The sequence below is a fragment of the Bolinopsis microptera genome, chromosome 4 (genome assembly GCF_026151205.1).
Source record: "Bolinopsis microptera isolate Bmic1 chromosome 4, MBARI_Bmic_1.0, whole genome shotgun sequence".
In the NCBI taxonomy this organism is placed as follows: Eukaryota; Metazoa; Ctenophora; class Tentaculata; order Lobata; family Bolinopsidae; genus Bolinopsis; species Bolinopsis microptera.
This window is the reverse complement of record NC_087075.1, coordinates 14,672,906-14,694,160: the sequence shown is the minus strand read 5'-3', so window position 1 is coordinate 14,694,160 and position 21,255 is coordinate 14,672,906. Positions and strand designations below refer to the sequence as shown.

At 44.6% G+C, this 21,255-nt stretch overlaps 1 protein-coding gene across 1 annotated transcript in view; it reads right to left on the bottom strand.

Moving 5' to 3' along the window:
• LOC134814240 (uncharacterized) overlaps positions 1-19,545 on the bottom strand; it is a 324,724-nt gene extending 305,179 nt beyond the window's left edge. Inside the window, exon 1 of the mRNA XM_063822319.1 lies at positions 19,375-19,545. Within this exon, the coding sequence (XP_063678389.1) occupies positions 19,375-19,394 (20 nt within the window). The 5' untranslated portion in view covers positions 19,395-19,545. The remainder of the gene's footprint in view (positions 1-19,374) is intronic.
• Positions 19,546-21,255: the final 1,710 nt, after the last annotated feature.

Sequence of the window (21,255 nt, the reverse complement as noted above, 5' to 3'; positions counted from 1 at the left end):
AGGTAACTAAGTAACCAGGTAACCAGGTAACCAGGTAACCAGGTAACCAGGTAACCAGGTAACCAAGTAACCAGGTAACCAGGTAACCAGGTAACAGGCAGACACTTTTCTGATCAATGAGCTGCATGAACATATTTCTGTCGGTTGTATGACGCAAGGAAAATAAGTTTAAACTAATTTACGACTGCTAGCACATCACGAACAGAAATTCTGTAATAAGTCTCTGTAATAAGTGTCATGTAGATAAAAACAACACCGCTATATTCTTCCTTTATAATAATGTGCTGGACACTGCTATTCTTGGTATTGATGACGTTAACGGCTCGGTCACGCACGGTTGCAAATAATTCTTCTGTATGTGACGACCAGATCTGAGACGATACCTCAGCTAGTTTAATTAGGCGTTTTCACTTCTTTTTTTCCACATTTTTTGTTGAATGTGTTTTCCATGATGGAATGTGTGACGTTACTGGATATGCACCGGTTATTAGTAGATCTTAGCAGTACTCAGTACATAAATGCAATTAAAGTTTTTAGGTATACCGAAAGTTAAGGGAAAAGTAGGGGAAATCAGGTAGACACAGCCTTGAAACCACGTCATGACGTCAGGGGAGGTGTTTTTGAAAAACAAGTGTTGATTTGATTCGGGGGAGGCGATGCACAAACAGATATTAAATCTCACACGTTCAGCGAGTTGTTGGACATAACACCATGCAGTGAAATAAATCCAATAAATTAAGCAAAGAATTGTGCCATCTGAAAATCAGGTAATTCATACGAAGGTTCATAATAAAGGCGTTCATTATAGCTTGCAATCCTATAAATGTACATTAAACTAGAGTAAAATCATAAGACTTGTAAAAGAGAAGCATAAATTACCGAAATATTCAATAATAAAGGCTTTCGACACGCTGAGGTCACCGTCAGTTGACAGAAAGTGAATAAAATCAAATTCCAGCAGAATCAGCTTGAGATACAAGGTTGAAGGACTGCGTTTGGGACAGCGTGAAAGATACCGCGATTGAAAAATCGTTAGACCCAAAATACAATACAAGTAAAGCAAAAGAGTTAAGCCAATCCGAGTTTCATGCAACCAACAATTTGCCGGGCTAGTGAATATTTGTAGTGATATTGTGCTGATATACCCATGAAATTAGACAGTTATTAATGACTATTCGTTCAGTAATTGAAGAAATTTTCTCTTGACCCTGCGCCCTACCTGCGCATTACTTGTGAGAAATCTATCAGAATGGAGATGACAAGGAGATAGATGTGCGTGATCTGATGGCTGATCTGATAATTATATCGCCAGACAAACAAGCGCGCAGATCGCGCGCAGCAGTGCGCGTAAAACAACAATGCTCACAACCTAATGTAGACCCTGACGAATTGCCAATCTCGCGTGCAACGGAAAGTGGCAGGTAATGCCATTACTATGGGGTGATTGGCTCAAATGTGCTCATAATTGACAGTTACAAAAGTACTTACAACAAATATGGTCTTTGACAATGGATAACTAATCACAAGAACTTGCACCAGTTCACACGCAGCCGGCTATAGTAACATAAACTAAAGGCGTGGCACTAAACTTGTGTTGTGTTATGTAACGTAGTATGCAAATTAAATATATATGAAATATAGTATGGTATGACCCCTACATTACATCAATTCAAAATTTGTATGGCCTTCTGAGTCCATGAATATAAGTGCATATTAATGTAAAATTTCTAAGAGAATTAACACCGAATACAATAGAAGATTCTCCAACTTATACATAAATTTCTCGGCTCAGATTATATATCTCACGACTGGTGCTGCTCGTGAAATTAGAACAAGCTTTTCCTGTTTACAATTCAGCACCACTATTTACTGCATCAACATCTAACTATTTAGTTTAGCGTGTAAGACATATCGTACATATACGTAACGTGCACACATAATCTCAATACACACTACATTCTTCATCTTCATCATACGTAACAGTCATTAAGGCTTGTAAATTTAGAAACATATAATATAGTGAGCAGTGAGATGTTGGTAAGTGTGTATACATCGTGTATAAACATTCCACTAGGAGTATATTAAATAATTGTGTACACTGTGGTAGGTGTACAACATTCCAATAACTGTTATATATCATGTAGTTACAGCCGGGGAATAAAGTAGATATTTTATGCGGCATGATCAGAATGTGTGTTTTGGTCACGTGATTTAGTCACGTGCAGCGAACGATTTTACAGCCATGATGGGATTAGGATATGTTAATCATTAAAAGATGTGAATATCAGTTGTATTGCTGCAGGTAAATTGCTACGATGTAAGCCAAGAACGAATACAAAATAACAGCACAAGATACTGCAAAGATTTTAAGAGATGGGGATACATTTTAACTTTATTATTAAGCAAAAATATTGTATAAATTCAAATAAAAACATTCGTGCGTGTCCTGCCTCTAGAGTTATTAAAGAAATAACTTTCAGCAACTATATTGACAAAGAATAAATAAACTCAAGTATTTATAGTACGATAAGAAGATACTGACAAAGAAAACAGAAATAAAAGGGACAATATAATATAGGAGAGGCAGGGTAAGAAAACAGAAATAAGAGGGACAATATATTATATAGGAGAGGCAGGGTAAGCAAACAGAAATAAGAGGGACAATATTATAATACAGGAGAGGCAGGGTAAGAAAACAGAAATAAGAGGGACAATATTATATAGGAGAGGCAGGGTAAGAAAACAGAAATAAGAGGGACAACATTATAATATAGGAGAGGCAGGGTAAGAAAACAGAAATAAGAGGGACAATATTATATAGGAGAGGCAGGGTAAGAAAACAGAAATAAGAGGGACAATATTATAATACAGGAGAGGCAGGGTAAGAAAACAGAAATAAGAGGGACAATATTATAATATAGGAGAGGCAGGGTAAGAAAACAGAAATAAGAGGGACAATATTATAATATAGGAGGAGCAGGGTAAGAAAACAGAAATAAGAGGGACAATATTATAATATAGGAGAGGCAGGGTAAGAAAACAGAAATAAGAGGGACAATATTATAATATAGGAGAGGCAGGGTAAGAAAACAGAAATAAGAGGGACAATATTATATAGGAGAGGCAGGGTAAGAAAACAGAAATAAGAGGGACAATATTATAATATAGGAGAGGCAGGGTAAGAAAACAGAAATAAGAGGGACAACATTATAATATAGGAGAGGCAGGGTAAGAAAACAGAAATAAGAGGGACAATATTATATAGGAGAGGCAGGGTAAGAAAACAGAAATAAGAGGGACAATATTATAATACAGGAGAGGCAGGGTAAGAAAACAGAAATAAGAGGGACAATATTATAATATAGGAGAGGCAGGGTAAGAAAACAGAAATAAGAGGGACAATATTATAATATAGGAGGAGCAGGGTAAGAAAACAGAAATAAGAGGGACAATATTATAATATAGGAGAGGCAGGGTAAGAAAACAGAAATAAGAGGGACAATATTATATATAGGAGAGGCAGGGTAAGAAAACAGAAATAAGAGGGACAATATTATAATATAGGAGAGGCAGGGTAAGAAAACAGAAATAAGAGGGACAATATTATAATATAGGAGAGGCAGGGTAAGAAAACAGAAATAAGAGGGACAATATTATAATATAGGAGGGGCAGGGTAAGAAAACAGAAATAAGAGGGACAATATTATAATATAGGAGAGGCAGGGTAAGAAAACAGAAATAAGAGGGACAATATTATAATATAGGAGAGGCAGGGTAAGAAAACAGAAATAAGAGGGACAATATTATAATATAGGAGGGGCAGGGTAAGAAAACAGAAATAAGAGGGACAATATTATAATATAGGAGAGGCAGGGTAAGAAAACAGAAATAAGAGGGACAATATTATAATATAGGAGAGGCAGGGTAAGAAAACAGAAATAAGAGGGACAATATTATAATATAGGAGGGGCAGGGTAAGAAAACAGAAATAAGAGGGACAATATTATAATATAGGAGGGGCAGGGTAAGAAAACAGAAATAAGAGGGACAATATTATAATATAGGAGAGGCAGGGTAAGAAAACAGAAATAAGAGGGACAATATTATAATATAGGAGAGGCAGGGTAAGAAAACAGAAATAAGAGGGACAATATTATAATATAGGAGGGGCAGGGTAAGAAAACAGAAATAAGAGGGACAATATTATAATATAGGAGAGGCAGGGTAAGAAAACAGAAATAAGAGGGACAATATTATAATATAGGAGAGGCAGGGTAAGAAAACAGAAATAAGAGGGACAATATTATAATATAGGAGAGGCAGGGTAAGAAAACAGAAATAAGAGGGACAATATTATAATATAGGAGAGGCAGGGTAAGAAAACAGAAATAAGAGGGACAATATTATAATATAGGAGAGGCAGGGTAAGAAAACAGAAATAAGAGGGACAATATTATATATAGGAGAGGCAGGGTAAGAAAACAGAAATAAGAGGGACAATATTATAATATAGGAGAGGCAGGGTAAGAAAACAGAAATAAGAGGGACAATATTATAATATAGGAGGAGCAGGGTAAGAAAACAGAAATAAGAGGGACAATATTATAATATAGGAGAGGCAGGGTAAGAAAACAGAAATAAGAGGGACAATATTATAATATAGGAGAGGCAGGGTAAGAAAACAGAAATAAGAGGGACAATATTATAATATAGGAGAGGCAGGGTAAGAAAACAGGAATAAAAGGGACAATATTATAATATAGGAGAGGCAGGGTAAGAAAACAGAAATAAGAGGGACAATATTATAATATAGGAGAGGCAGGGTAAGAAAACAGAAATAAGAGGGACAATATTATAATATAGGAGGGGCAGGGTAAGAAAACAGAAATAATCTAGGGACAATATTATAATATAGGAGAGGCAGGGTAAGAAAACAGAAATAAGAGGGACAATATTATAATATAGGAGAGGCAGGGTAAGAAAACAGGAATAAGAGGGACAATATTATAATATAGGAGAGGCAGGGTTAGAAAACAGAAATAAGAGGGACAATATTATAATATAGGAGAGGCAGGGTAAGAAAACAGAAATAAGAGGGACAATATTATATAGGAGAGGCAGGGTAAGAAAACAGAAATAAGAGGGACAATATTATAATATAGGTGAGGCAGGGTAAGAAAACAGAAATAAGAGGGACAATATTATATAGGAGAGGCAGGGTAAGAAAACAGAAATAAGAGGGACAATATAATATAGGAGAGGCAGGGTAAGAAAACAGAAATAAGAGGGACAATATTATATAGGAGAGGCAGGGTAAGAAAACAGAAATAAGAGGGACAGTATTATAATATAGGAGAGGCAGGGTAAGAAAACAGAAATAAGAGGGACAGTATTATAATATAGGAGAGGCAGGGTAAGAAAACAGAAATAAGAGGGACAATATTATATAGGAGAGGCAGGGTAAGAAAACAGAAATAAGAGGGACAGTATTATAATATAGGAGAGGCAGGGTAAGAAAACAGAAATAAGAGGGACAATATTATATAGGAGAGGCAGGGTAAGAAAACAGAAATAAGAGGGACAATATTATAATATAGGAGAGGCAGGGTAAGAAAACAGAAATAAGAGGGACAATATTATAATATAGGAGAGGCAGGGTAAGAAAACAGAAATAAGAGGGACAATATTATAATATAGGAGAGGCAGGGTAAGAAAACAGAAATAAGAGGGACAATATTATAATATAGGAGAGGCAGGGTAAGAAAACAGAAATAAAAGGGACACTATTATATAGGAGAGGCAGGGTAAGAAAACAGAAATAAGAGGGACAATATTATAATAAAGGAGAGGCAGGGTAAGAAGCGTTACATTTTACCGGGGAAGGAAGGCAAAAATATGAATATTGTATTGCGGATATAATGTAACTGGGAAATATGAAGGTGAGTAGATTGAGAGGTCAGACTTAGAGGAACCAGGTTTAATGGGAGACAACCACTGCAGCATATAGCGGTATATAATATTATAAAGGAGCATATAGCCGCCACAGTTCGGAATTCTACTCATGTACACGTACGGTGAATTGTGGGTGGGAAATTGCGGGTATGTATATTCTTGAGAGACTGTAGGACGTGGATAAATTTGCCTTATTTCTGGAGTTTAATTGTGGTTAAAGGTTAATATACAGGGCAAGAGGGGCCGAATAGTGGGGGACTTTGCCGTGAAAGCTTTTGAATTTCTTGAATGTTTTGAATAATTCACATCGAGGATAATTAACATCGAGACAGCATGAAAACTGAAAGTACTACGGAAACGAAACTTGTGTTGTAGCTTATGGTTTATGGCAATTAGGGTTGTACTGAGTATATAAAAAGCGGAGGCAATTGAGTTGATGTTATAATTAATAATTATTGCTTGTTTAACTTGTTTTGGTGATTCTTGATCTATTATCATCTATATCTGAGATTCTGTGATTAAATATATTTAGTTGATTATAATGTTATGATAACATAATTTATTGTAAATAAATTGTAGTGTAGTCCACACCCTGACTCCATAATATGAACCTGGACATGTTTAATTCTAAATGAAAAGCTCCAATAATGACAAATTCGATAAAACTGATGAAAGAGAAAGAAAGGGCATCCAGGCGGAGACATTTGTAATGTGAGCTGAAGATTCTGGCGTAAAAATAGTGATAAAACGTATATCTTATCTACTTATCTTGAACTAGTAGCATAATTCTTTTCATTATCACCTCATATCTTAGCTAGTGTTAACTGTTAACTAGCAAGGCTTTAACTGCTGACGAATATTCTAGAATTATAGAACTCTTTAGAGTCTATCGGCGCGGAAGAGCGATATCTTTCTGCTGAACGCCTAACTTCAGCAAAAAACAATTACCGCAGGACCAGCTAAATCTTGGAAAGCCTATATTCATCCACATATTGAATTTGATTTCCAGACCATTTCCGGAATACATTCCATCACAAGGAGCTAACTGGACATTTAACAGGAGAAAACAGCTGGCGTCCATAACAATCATTAACTATAGAAAACATGGATCGGCATAAAGAAAAGAAAAGAAAAGTGAGCAAAGAAAAGAGAGAATTAACCAAAAGATATTATTATTTAAGTCAAAGGAAAGAGTAAAACAGTCGACTATCAATATAACCGTCACATAGAAGAAATTAATAGTACAATGCTAATACTCGCTGCTAATGTTTGACCATTCTCTCAGTGGACCCAATCCTCCTCCCTCATTGAAATGAACAAATTTCAGGGTCACGCCGGTCACGGCCTCACATGACTCGAATTAACAGTGATTTATGATAATTTAATAATAACAGACATTTGTTGTGTACGATAAATATGCTTTTATCGTCGTGCAATGAGAGATCAGCTATGGTAAACGTTAAGTAATGGTAAATATTCTGTGACAGTATAAAAAACAATGTTGTTGAATTAAAATATCTATATCCTCTCAATCTCCGCTTAATTCGATCTGGAGATTTGTATGTTGCAATTGGACGAATGTGAAATGCGATGTTTGAAGCGTATTTAGGCTATTGTATATTAGACGGGGTGGTTTGAGAAATTATTTGGAAACTTAGCCCCCCCCCCCCCCCCACAAATAGAGACTACGACCATAACTAATAACTATGCATCTCTTTGAAAGTGTGTATTTTGGGCAGAACATTGAAAACAATAACAAACGACCAGAACAAAAAAGAGGACAAATAAATAAGATAATGAACTCTAGATCCATCGAAGTAACCAGCTGTGAGCCGGAAAATGTAGAATATTTGAAATTAGTTCGGATTCAATGGTTCTTATGTAATTACTATAATTATTTTAATATAATACCTCATAATTTCGTGTACCCGAGCACGATAACGTGAAGAGTGTAAGAACTAAGGCTGTCCCGTTTGTTCCCGTTTGTTCAATATTTCAGATGTCCTGTCTGTTTTACAGGTAGTGTGAAGAAGTGAAGCCTTGATGGACAAGAGTGTGATAAATATAACAAAACAATCAGAAAAAACAAAAAAATGGTTTTAATATCAATGATTCAATGGTTTTAGATGCGACTGGTGATGTAACGACACTATAATGCGGAGATAAAGATTGCTGAATATTTGACAAGTGTAACACAACCACTAATTAGATAATTTCGGAGATCATAATTAAATCATAATTACATAATTATGATTTAATTATGACGCGAATCCTCGGTATAAACAGGAAGGATATTGAAAATTAGGTTGAATAAAACACGTTTAATGGCTTGTCAATCAGTTTGTTAGCTGATCACGTGGTTCTGGTTTAGTGTCACGTGGTGGGTCACGTGTCATGTGGTGGGTCACGTGGGTGTACACAGCCGGTTGATAATTCAGACAATTTAACTGTGACGAAATTTTGAATTTGGGAAATTTACATTTTGAGTGTGGTGATGAAGAAAATTAACGATTTAACATAATCTTTGTTAAAATGACTGTCGTAAAATATTGAAACAAATCTGTAGTAGAAAACCATTAAAATATTATGATAATCTAAATTTCTGTTGTGGTTAGACACCATTTAGATGCAATGAATATGGAATCGTACATTTAACTTTTCACCGAACAATTACCGGATTGTTCGTCTTTCTGGTCAGATGCACTATCGATAAATTTTTTAAAATCTAAATAGTGCCCTCCCTTTTGTTTATTGTTTTTTCAAACCCAAAAAGTAATGTATATGGGCCCCAAAAAGGGATCTTTAAATTTTTTGAATGAAATTTTTAAACCTTTTAATACAAAACAATGATGGAACAAAAAAACAAGAAATTTCCCTTTTAAAAAACCAAAGTGCTCTATTTGGTTTTGCACTTTTTTTTAAACCCTTTAAAGGGAACCCGGGGGGTTAAAACCTAAAAGCCCCCCCCCCCCCCCCCCCCCCCCCCCCCCCCCCCCCCCCCCCCCCCCCCCCCGTTATTAAACGGGTACAATAACCAACACACCTCATGTGGATTCCCCCAAACCTTAAAAACCGTGACAAATACAAATTTGATTTCGAGTATCCCCCCCCCTCTCACACGTATATAATTTTAAAAGGGCCCACTGTTTTGGTGTTTCAAAAAACAAATAAGTGTCCCTTTAAAATTTACTTAGTGTAAGTAAATATGTCCCATAAAATTACATGTATTTTTTTTGTTTGTGCAGTGACAGGGGAAACCCTTTTAAGTTCAACTTTACACTTTCGGGAGTTTTGTCCCTGGTATGGGGAAAGTGTGTCCTGGTATGTGGAGTGGGGTCCTGGTATTGTGGAGTGGCCCCTGGTAGTTTTGGAGGGGTGCCCCTGGAGTGGGGAGTGTGTCCGGGAATGTGGGGGTTTTCCTGGTATGTGGAGTGGGCCTGGTAGGGGGAGTGGCCCCTGGTAGTTGGAGTGGCCCCGGGTAGTGGGAGTGTGTCCGGGTATGTGGAGTGTTCCGGAAAGTGTGGATGTGTCCGGGATTTGGGGGATGGGCCCCTGGTATGGGGAAATTTTCCCCTGGGAAGGGGGTGGATTTTGTCCGGGATTTGGGGGAGGTGCCCCCGGGTGGGTTTTAGTGTGTCCTGGTATTTGGGGAAAAAAAATGTGTCCTGGTTTTGGAAAGTGTGTCCGGGTAGTGTGGAGGGGCCCCCTGGTAGGTGGATGGGGCCGGGTAGGGGTTGGGGTTTCCTGGTAGTGTGGAGTGTGTCCTGGTATGGGAAATGTTCCGGTATTTGGGGTGTGCCCCTTGGTAGGGGTGATGTGCCCCCCTCCCCCCCCCCCCCCCCCCCCCCCCCCCCCCTGGGGGGGGGAGTGTGCCCCCTGGTATGTGGGGGGTTTCCTTATTTGTGAGGGGTGTCCCTTAGGGGGGAGTGTGTCCTGGTATGTGGAGTGTGTCCTGGTATGGGATGGGGTCCGGGAGTGTGATGTGTCCTGTAGTGGGAAAGTGTGCCCTGGTAGTGGGAGTTGTCCTGGTGTGGGGAGTTGCCCTTTAAATGGGGAAAGTGTGCCCCGGGTAGGTGATTTGGGGGCCCCCTGGTATTGGGGGTGGGAGGGGGGTTTTTCCCTGGTAGTGTGGAGTGTGCCCCGGGTATGTTCCTGGAAGTTTTCCCCCTGGATGTGGAGTGTGTCCTGGTAGGGGGAGTGTCCCCCGGGTAGTGTGCAGTGGGGCCCCTGGTAGGGGAGTGGGTCCGGGTTGTGGAGTTGCCCCCGGGAAGGGGGAGTGTGCCCCTGGAAAGTGTGGATTTCCGGGTAGTTGGATGTGTCCGGGAAGTGTGGAGGGGTGTCCTTATGGGGAGTGTGCCCCGGGTAGTGGGAGTGGGGTCCGGGTAGTGGCCCCTGGGGTAGTGGGGGAGTTTTGCCTGGTAAGGGGGGGAGTGTGTCCGGGTGGGTGGGGAGTGTGCCCGGGTAGTGTGTCCTGGAAAGTAGGGATTGTCCGGGTTAGTTTTAGTGTGCCCCTGGTATTGTGGATTTCCCCCCCTGGTAGTTTGGAGTGTGCCCCGGGTATTTTTAAGTTTGTCCGGTATTTTGGGGGGTTCCTGGTATGTCCCCCGGGGTAGTGGATTTTTCCCTGGTAGTGGGGAGTGTGTCCGGGTTAGTGTGATTTGGGGCCCGGAAAGGGGGAGTGTGCCCCCGGGAAAGTGTAAAAGGGGGTGTCCGGGAAGTTTGGGTGTGTCCTGGAAGTTTTGGAGTTTTCCCCCTGGTAGTGTGGAGTGTGTCCTGGTAGTGTGGAGTGTGTCCTGGTAGTGTGGAGTGTGTCCTGGTAGTTGGGGAAGTTGTCCGGGAAAGGGGTGGAGTGGGTCCTGGTAGGGGGAGTGTGCCCCTGTATTTTGGAGGTGCCCCGGGATTGGGGGCCCCGGGTTTAATTGGGGCCGGAAAGTGTGGATTGGGGTCCGGGAAGGTGGAGTGTGTCCTGGTATTGGCAGTGGTCCGGTATGTGGAGGGGTGCCCCTGGTAGTGTGGAGGGTTGTCCTGGAGTGTGGGGGGGGGTTCCGGTAGTTGGGATTTCCCCCTGGTAGTGTGGGGTGTGCCCCGGTAGTGGGGAGTGTTCCTGTAGTGTGGGTGGCCCCGGGTAGGGGGGATTGTCCGGGTTTAGTGTGTCCGGGTAGGGGGAAAGTGTGCCCCGGTAGGGGGATTGGGGTTCCGGTAGTTGGAGTGTGCCGGGTAGTGTTTTCCGGGTTAGTGGGGAGGTTTTCCTGGAAAGTGTGTAGGTGTCCTGGTAGTGTGGAGGGGTTCCCCGGTATGGGGAGGGGTTCCCGGAAAGGGCCCCGGGAAGTGGGTCCGGGTGGGTGAGGGGTGGTCCGGTATGGGGGATGGGTCCGGGAAAGTGTGCAGTGTGTCCGGGGGAGTGTGGATGTGCCGGTATGGGAGTGTGTCCTGGATTGGGGATTTTGGTCCTGGTATGGGGGCCCCTGGAATGGGGAGTGTGCCCTGGTTTTTGGGAGTGTGTCCTGGTAGTGGGGTAGTGGGGCCCTGGTATTTTGGATGTGTCCGGGTAGGGGGGAAAGGGGTGCCCCTGGAAATTGTGGAGGGGCCCCGGAGGGGGGGTGTGCCCTTTGGTAGTTTTGGAGTTGCCCCGGGTAGGTGCCCCGAAGTGTGGAGTTTTTCCCCGGGTGGGTTTTAAAGTGGGGGTTTCCCGGGTAGTGGTATTTGTGTCCTGGTAGTGGAGTGGTCCTGGAAAGTGTTAGGTGTGTCCTGTATGTAAATGGGGGTCCTGGTAGTGTGCCCCGGTAGGGGGAGGGGCCCCCTGGTAGTGGGGAGTTTTTCCCGGGTAGTGGTCCTGGTGGTGGAGGGTGTCCTGGTATGGGGGAGTGTTTTTTTCCTGGAGTGGGGTAAGGCCCCCGGGAAGTGGGGGATGTGCCCGGGTTTAGTGTTTTCCGGGTAAGTTTTGATTTGGTCCGGGAAGTGTGGTTGTGTCCGGATAGTGGGGAGTTGCCTTTAGGGGTTTGGGGTTTTGGGGTCCGGGAAAGGGGTGGAGGGGTGTCCTGGAAGTGGGCCCTGGTAGTTTGGAGTGTGTCCTGTAGGTTAGTTTTTCCGGGTTAGTTTTTGGAGGTGTGTCCGGGTATGGGGAGTGTTTTCCTGGTATGGCCCGGGTAGTGTGGATGTGTCCGGGTTTTTTGGAGTGTGTCCGGGTAGTTGAGGTGTTCCTGGTAGTTTTGGATGGTCCTTTTTAGTGCCCCCGGGTAGTGGGGTAGGTGTCCTGGAATGTGTATGGTCCGGGTAGTGGGGAAAGGTGTCCTGGTGTGTATTGCCCCGGGTATTTTCCCCTTTTTGTGGGGTTGGTGTCCGGGAATTTGGGGATTTGTGCCCCCGGGTAGTTGGGTGTTCCGGTAGGGTGGGGTTTCCCTGTAGGGGTGGAGTGTGTCCGGGTGGGTGGGAGGTTCCTGGTAGTGGGGATGGTGCCCTGGTAGTGGGGAGTGTGCCCCTGGTAGTGGGGAGGGGTGCCCCCTTTTAGTGGGAAATGTGTCCGGTATGTGACCTGGTATTTGTGGATGTGGCCCGGGGTATGTGAAATGTGTCCGGAAGGGGTGGGGTTTTGCCCCCGGTAGGGGGAGTGTTCTTGGTAGTTTTGGATTGGGGTTCCTGGTATTTTGAGTGTGCCCCCTGGAGTGTGGGGGTGGCCCCCGGAAAGTGTGGAGTGTCCCTTTTAGTGTGGATGTTCCTGGTGGGGTGGAGTGGTCCTGGTATGGGGGACCGGGTTAGGGGGAGGGGTTTCCGGTAGTGGGGAGTTTTTGTCCGGAAAATTTTGGGGAGTGTGTCCTGGTAGTGTGGAGTGTGTCCGGGTAGTGTGGAGTGTGTCCGGAAAATGGGGAAAGGTTGGGTGTTTGGGTTTGGGGGGGGAAAGTGTGCGGGTAAGGGGTGGGTTATTGCCCCGGGTTAAGTGTGGAGTGTGTCCGGGTAGTGGGAGTGTGGTCCGGGGAAAGTGTGGATGTGACCTGGAAATGTGGATGTGCCCCGGGTAGGGGTTTTAGGGTTCCGGGTGTGGGGATTTGTGCCCCGGGTATGTGGGGGTTGGCCGTAGTGGGGAAATTTTTGGTCCGGTAGTGTGGAGTGTGTCCGGGTAGTGTGGGGGTGTGTCCGGTAGGTGGAGTGTGTCCGGGAAGTGGGGGATTTGTGTCCTGGTAGTGGGGAGTTGTCCGGGTAGTTGGAGTGGGTTCCGGAGTGGGGGAGTGTGCCGGGTAGGTGGATTTTTTCCCCTGGGTAGTGTGGGGGGGTTCCCTTAGTGGGGAGTGTGCCCTGGTAGTGTGCCCGGGGTAGTGTGGATTTGGGGTCCGGGATTTGGAGTTGTCCGGTTGTGGGAGTCCCCCCTTTTTAGGGGGAGTGTGCCCGGGTAGTGGGGGATTTGTGTCCGGGTAGTGTGGAGTGTCCGGGTAGGGTGGATGTGCCCCCTTATTTTGGGGGAGTGTGTCCTGGAAAGTGGGATTTGTGCCCCTGGTAGTGGGCCCCTGGTAGGGGGAAAGGGGGTTTCCCGGGTAGTGGGGGTTTTTTTCCCTTTGGTATTTTGTGGAGTGTGGTCCGGATGGGGATGTGTCCTGGTATGGGATGTGTCCGGGTAGTTGGAGTGTGCCCCGGGTGTGTGGAGTGTGTCCGGGTAGGGGGAGTGTGTCCGGGTAGTGGGGGTTTTTCCCCTGGTAGTGTGGTGTGCCGTTGTGGGGAGTGTGTCCTGGTATGTGGAGTGGTACGGGTTGTGGATGGGCCGGGGTAGTGTGAGTGTGCCCCTGGAGGGGTGGCGGGGTTCCCTGGTATGGGGGAGGGGGTCCGGATTGCCCCTAAAAAGTGGGAGTTTGCCCCGGGGTTGGGGGGAGGGGTCCTGGTAGTGGGAGTTTTTCCGGAATGTGGAGTGTGCCCCGGGGAAGTGTGGAGTGTGTCCGGGTAGGGGTGGGGGGTTTTCCTGGTAGTGGAGGGTGCCCCCGGGTAGTGGGGAGGGGTGTCCTGGAAAGGGATGTTCCTGGTAGTGGGGAGTTTTTCCCCTTTGGTATGTGTAGTGTGTCCTGGAAAGTTTTGGAGTGTGCCCCGGGGAAGTGTGGAGTAAAGCCCCTGGAAATTTTTGAAAGTGGGGCCCCCCTGGAATTTTGGGGGGGGGGAGTGTGTCCGGGTAGTTTTGGAGTTTGTCCGGGTATTTGGGGAGTGGGGTCCTGGTAGTGGGGAGTGGGGTCCGGTAGTGGGGGAGGGGGCCCCTGTAGGTGGAGTTTTCCCTGGTAGTGGGGAGGGCCCCTGGTATGGGGAAAGTGGGCCCCTGGTAGTGGGGGAGGGGTGTCCTGGTATGGGAGTGTGTCCTTAGTTTTGGATGTCCCCCTTTGGTAAGTGTGGATTTGTGCCCCTTTAAGGTGGAGTGGGCCCCTGGTAGTGGGGTTTTCCCTTGGGGGGGGGGGGGGTTTTTTTGGTAGTGGGGAGGTGATTTTCCGGTATGTGGAGGGTTCCTGGTAGGGTAGTGGGGCCCCTGGTAGTGGGGAGTGGGGGTCCTGGTATTGGGGGAAGGTTTTTTTCGGGTGTGTGGAGTTTTGGTCCGGGTATTGTGACCGGGAAAGTGTGGAGTGTGCCCCCTGAAAGGTGTAGTTGCCCTGGTTTTGGGGAAATGTGTCCTGGTAGTGTGGGGGGAGTCCGGAAAGTGGGGAGTGTGTCCGGGGAAGTGGGGTGGTCCGGAAGTGTGGATGTGTCCTGGTAGGGGGTGAGTGTGCCTGGTGTGGAGGGGTCCGGGAATTTGGGTGTGTTCCTGGGTGTGGAGGGGGTGTCCTGGTAGTGTGGTCCTGGTGTGGAGTGTGCCTGGTTTTTGGGGGAGTTTGCCCCCTAAAAAGTGTGGAGGGGTTTCCGGAAAGTGTGTATGTTTCCCTGGATTGTGGAGGGGTTTTCCCTGGTAATTTGTGGATTTGTGCCCCGGGAAGTTGAAAGGGGTTCCCCTTGGTATGTGGAGTTTTTCCCCTGGTAGGGGTGGAGGGTCCGGGTAGGGGTGAAAGGGGTGCCCCTGTATGTGGAGTTTTTGCCCTTTGGAAAGGGGTGGAGTACCCCGGGTATGTTTTAGTGGGGCCCCCGGTAGTGGGGGGGTTGGGTTTCCCCTGGTAGGTGGGTTGGGGCCCCTTGGTATGGGGAGTGTGTCCGGGTATGTGACCTGGTATGGGGAGTGTGTCCGGTTTGTGTATGTGTCCTGGTAGTTGGAGTTTTGGTCCTGGTATTGGGGGGGATGTGCCCCGGGGTAGTGTGGAGTTTTGCCCCCGGGTTATGTGGAGTTTTTCCTGGTAGTTGGATTGTGTCCTGGTATTTTGTGGAGTGTGTCCTTTTTGTGGATTTGGTGCCCCTGGTATGGGGGAAGTGTGTCCTGGTAGTGTGTAGGTGTCCCTGGTATTTGGGGAAAGGGGCCCCTGGTTGGGGAAATTGCCCCGGTTTTAATGGGGGGAGTGTGTCCGGGGAAGTTTTGGATTGGTCCGGGTAGTGTAGTGGAGGAAATGTGGAGGTTTTTTCCTGGAAAGTTGGGGAGTTGTCCGGGTATGGGGGAGGGGTGCCCCTGGTATTTGTGGAGGGTTTCCTGTAGTGTGAGTGTGCCGGGGTTAGTGGGATGTTTTCCTGGAAAGGTGGGGGTTGGGTCCGGGGAAGTTTTCCCGGTGGGGGTGGAGTTTTGTCCTGGTATGTGGGTGGTCCTTTTAAGTGGGAGTTGCCCCCGGGTATGTGGGTGTTCCTGGTAGTGTGGATTGGCCCTTTGGTAGTGGGGGAGTTGCCCTTTGGAAGGGGTGGATGTGCCTGGAAATTGGGTGGAGTGTGCCTGGTTTTGGGGAGTGGGGTCCTGGTTGTTCCTGGTAGTGTGGATGCCCCCCGGGGATGGGATTTTTTTCCCCGGGGAGTGTGGAGTGTGCCCGGAAGTGGGGAAAGTTGTCCCTGGTGTGTGGAGGGGTGTCCTGGTGTGGGGTTTGTGTCCGGAAGTGGGGGAGTGTGTCCTGGAGGGGGGGATTTGTCCTGGTAGTGGGGGAGTGTGCCCGGGGAAGGGGAAAAGTGGGTCCGGGTATTTTGGAGGGGTTTCCGGAAAGTGTGGGGTGTTACGGGGAAAAATGGGGATGTGCCCCCTGGTAGGGGTGAGGGTGCCCCGGGGTAGTGTGGAGTGGCCCCCTGGTAGTGTGGATTTTTGTCCCGGGAAAGGGGGGTCCTGGTAGGTGGAGTTTTTCCCCCTGGGGGTTTGAGTGTGCCCTTTGGTAGTGGAGTGTGTCCGGGGATTGGGGATTTGCCCCTGGAAGTGTTTCCGGGTTTAAATTTGGGGGAGTGTGTCCTTTTATGGGGATGTGTCCTGGTAGGGGGGATTTGGGCCCCCTTGGTATTTGGATGTGTCCTGGTTGTGGGATGTGCCCCTTGGTAGTGGGGAAGTGTTCCGGGTAAGGGGGAGTTTTTCCCCGGGGTATTGTGGATTGTGCCGGTAGTTTTGGATGTGGTCCGGGAAATGTGGAGTGGCCCCCGGGAAAAGGTGGAGTGTTCCGGGAAGTGTGGGTGTGTCCGGGAATGGGGAAAGTGTGCCCCGTAGTGTGTCCGGTATTGTGCCCCGGGTTTATGTGGAGTGTGTCCTGGTATGTGGATTTGGGCCCCGGGGAGTGTGGGTGTGTCCGGTATGGGATGTGTCCGGGTATTGTGGAGGGGTGTCCGGGTAGTGTGGATGTGTCCTGGTAGTGGGGGATTTGTGCCCGGGAAATGTGGAGTGTGCCCTGGTATGTGGGGTGTGCCCGGGAAAGTGGGGTATTTGTGTCCTGGAAAGTGTGGATTTTTCCCGGGTTTGGTGAGGGTGGCCCCGGTAGTGTGGAGTGTGTCCGGTGGTGGAGTTTTCCCTGGTAGTGGGAGTGTGCCCCTGGTAGTGGGGGAGGGGTGTCCTGGTATTTGGAGTTTTCCCGGTGTGTGGGTTGCCCTGGTGTGTGGGGGTGTGCCCGGGGTATTTGGGCCCCTGGAAATTTGTGGAGTGTGCCCCGGTAGTGGGATTTGGGGTCCTGGAATTTTGGGAGTTGTCCTGGTGTGGGAGTGTTTTCCTGGTAGGGGGGGTTTGTGCCCCTTAGTTTTGTAAGTTTCTGGTAGTTTTGGAGGGGGGTCCCGGGGAAGTGTGGAGTGTTCCTGGTAGTGTGGTGTTCCTGGAAGTGGGGAGTTTTCCGGTAGGGGAGTGTTTTCCTGGTAGGGGTGTCCGGTAGGTTGGAGTGTGCCCCGGTAGTGGGGTTTTTGTTTTCCGGGGGTTAGTGTTTTAAGTGGGGGGGCCCCTTTTAAGGTGGATGTGTCCTGGTAGTGGGGATTGTGTCCGGGTAGTGGGATTTGTGTCCTGGTATTTGGTGGAGGGGGTTTTCCTGGAGGGGTGGAGTTGTCCTGGTAGTTTGGAGTTTTGCCCTTTGGTAGGGGTGGAGTGTGTCCTGGAAAGTGGGAAATTGGTGAACTGGTAGTGAGTGGGGGTCCGGGTATTGGGGGAGTGTGTCCTGGTAGTTTTGGGGGTTTTTTTTTTGGTGGGGGGGGTCCTGGTATGGGAGGTGCCCTTTGGTTTTTTTGGTGAGTTTTCCGGGGTAGTGGGGAAAGTGTTTCCTGGATGTGGAGGGTGCCCCTTGGTAGTGGGGAAGTGTGCCCCGGGTATGTGGGGGTTTTCCCCTTTGGTAGGGGGGAAATTTGGGGGTCCGGGTAGTGTGGAGTGGCCCTTTGGAAAGTGGAGTGTGTCCTGGTAGTGTGGAGTGTGTCCTGGTAGTGTGGAGTGTGTCCTGGTACGTATGTTATATTGTACAGGTATACACTTTTATAGTATTACAACCACTACAAATAGCTGTAGAACTGTAGCTAAAGATGATGCGGGTGTGTTGTCCCCCCCCCCCCCCCCCCCCCCCCCCCCCCCCCCCCGTGCGGGTGTGTTGTATTGTTAATAGCGTCCTGACTCCTCATGATATTACTTTAATTAGAGTTACGTTAATTATTTTATAAAAATGAACTGTATGTTATAGCTTATATAATTATGTCCATGGCAGTAAGGACAGTTAATGTAAAATGTAAATCAGTTAATGCAAGTTAGTCTAGCTTGTAAAGTTGTAAGTACTGTTATGTAGTGATTCTTGTAACAATAAAACCTCTTATTAAAGCTAAGTCTAGCTTATATTCAACAATCCGATGTCTTTAAAACAGTAAACTTTATATGCGCATAACTGCATAATATCGGTAGTGTAATTTAAAAGAAACATTCTAATACGGTTAGAGTTTAGACGGTAATCACGTGACATTCCGCACATTCCGCACACGCTCCTTCATAAATAATGTTAGTTAACATTCCGACACAACTAATGTAACAAGAATTTGTGAGGTAATAGATGTGTCCACTATATCGTCGTTTAACAGCTTATGGCGAATAACTCAGTATAATGTAATGTAGTATATAAATTATAATTGCTATGTTATAATATGTCAGTTAACATGTATTTTATAATATTTTAAGTTTGATCGCTGAAATGTCCAAAGTTCTTTTACTCTATAACTCAGTTAAATCAAAAGCGGAAGTAATAAAAATAAGGAATAAGGTACAAAATTGCAAAATGAGAAGACAGATAGTAACTTTTCCAGAGAAATTTTGTACACTCAACTCGGCAGTAGGAGCTGACACAATTTAGGACAACAAAGTTCGAACTATTTAGTTCATAGGAATGTGGAGTAGAAAAGAGAAATCAGACATTAATTAATTATTAATTAATTAATTAGTTGCCAACTCTAATTCAGTATCAACTGACAGAGAGGTTACACAGTTACGTAACGATTCTGACAACTATGATTTTGAACCAAGGCATTACGTTACGTAATGCCTTTGTTCAAAAACATAGATATGAGTAATGACTAATGATTACGTAGCTTGGTAAAATTATCGAGATTCCGTTTGTTAATATATGTTAATATATGTTAATATAATATGTAAAAACCAATAAAATTATTATTACTATTATTATTATGTGTATATTGAAGATGTAGACCCTTGCGCGCATCATAGGAACGTGTGCAGTCAGGGGACCGTTTACCAAGTGCAAAAGCAAAAATGGTTATGATAATGTGATGAAATTATAAATGATTTGTGTGTAACACACATATCAAATGTGTAATATGAACAAGTAAACTGTACTCTCCGACAACGTAATTAACAGATATTTTACTTAATGCATTATCTAATTTGTAAATAGAAAGCACTTTAACCAATTGTATAATATGACTGAGAACAAACAGAATCTAAATTTATACTTGTGTAAAATGTTTACAATTCAACATACACTATGTTTAACTCAGTATCCATAAACAACAACTTACTACATGTTAAAATTGGTGTTAAATAGCATTAACACGCTCCTTCATAAATAATGTTATTTAACACGCTACTGTAAATGAACATAACAAACTTACCCGATACCAAACCAATCCATAGCTGCAACAGAATTCCTACTTCTGCAGCCTCCTTTAGTTCGTTACTCCCACTTTCACTCTTCAAATATCATTAAACTGAGCTATTAATAGAATTTTGATGAGGGTTTTCTTGAGGAAAGCAAGTTTATTTCGTACAAGGGAAAATAACGCAACGTATATAATGAATGGCGATGATTACAAGGTTTAATAAAATTATGCCACTTATATCTTGAGATTTTAAGGCTTTTTGGATATCAAATTACTTTGTAGATAACAAACATTGACATTTGAGCAGCAATATTGTGTCAGTTGTCAGATATTTTGACATGACACATACAAGTGTATTCACAATTGTCATGGTCCCCAATTCCCGAGCAGGTAAGGTTGTACAATGTACAATGTACACTGTACAATGTACAGTGTACATTGTACATAGAGTTTTGTTCAGCCTGGGATTGATGGAGATCTCAGATTTAATTTATAAGGTTATAAATGTACTCTTACTAATGGGCATCATGATCTTAACCATTGTGTAAGTTTGATTAAATTTCCCCAAGCAGCCCCACCCTCACCTTGCTGTGTATAACAACAAACAAGCCATTATGACACTTATAGTGCTAGGGAGCAGTACACATGACATGCTGCTACTGAGTCAGTATACAAATGCAACTGACCCCACTAGTGATTCGTGTCTGGTTGATGCTCCTTCAGGTTTATTTGTTATAATATTAGGTAACTTGGTGGACATGTTAAATCAAATTTCATGAAATAGTTCACAATACTGATAGTGGTAATCCTGAAATTAATTCACACATCATAATGTGTCAAGCTATGGTCGCAAAATATTATGATCCCTTCAAAATAAACAATAAAATGTGAAAATAAAAATAAACAATAAAATTTAAATTGTGATAATATATAAAACAAAACCTCAAAAATCGGAAACTTTGAGAAATTGAAGTTGATTAAGCTATTAAACCAACAACTTGCTGTGATCTGGAATGTTAAACAAATTTCAATTAATACTAAGATAATCAATAATCATGCATTTACTCTAAGTCAACATGACGTAAAGATAATGAATGTAATGATAATTTTTTTTATTTGAAAATTCAATTAATCATTATATATATAAATCAAGCGTTACATTTCAGCCATGCAAAATTACAATGACATATTTTGATTACTAAATGATAAATGGTACTGCAATATAAGTTGCTTAATGTTTGGCCGGATGACAACTAACGAGAAAAATAAACTTGATTATATAATAATTAATTCGGCTGAACCAACACATAGCAAGAGCCACATTAACGTTGGGGCCGTCTACCAAATTTGAATGACAAACATTAACAAGAAATCAAACATATCATAAATAATTATAAGGATTTTGTTCATTACAATTCCGTCACAACTGATAAAGAAAAAAGAAAAGGACAAGCAGATAGGAAATTGGACGGACAGAATTGTAACCAACAAAACAAATCAGAAGAACAAATCAGGAACAAGGTTGTACCACCACAAAGATTCATCAATGCAGCAAAGCATGGTCCCCTCTATAGACTAGGGCAATGGTCAAGCCCACACCTGACAAAAATCAGCCAGGACTACTGTGGAGATGAATTCCTGCTTGACACTCCCCATCTTATGAGGAGAATCGAGCAACACAACTCATCCCCACCAAGAGGAAACACCCTACTAGCCACCCTGGACGTGGAAGCCCTGTACCCCTCCATTAACCCACGTTTAGCACTAGAGGCCATGGCGGACGCTTTTGAATCGGATCGAACCACATCTGAAAGGACTAAGGACGCTTTGCTGAATTTCACCAAACTCTCCTTTAACCACTCTTGTGTTACGTTCCGAGACAATTGTTATAAG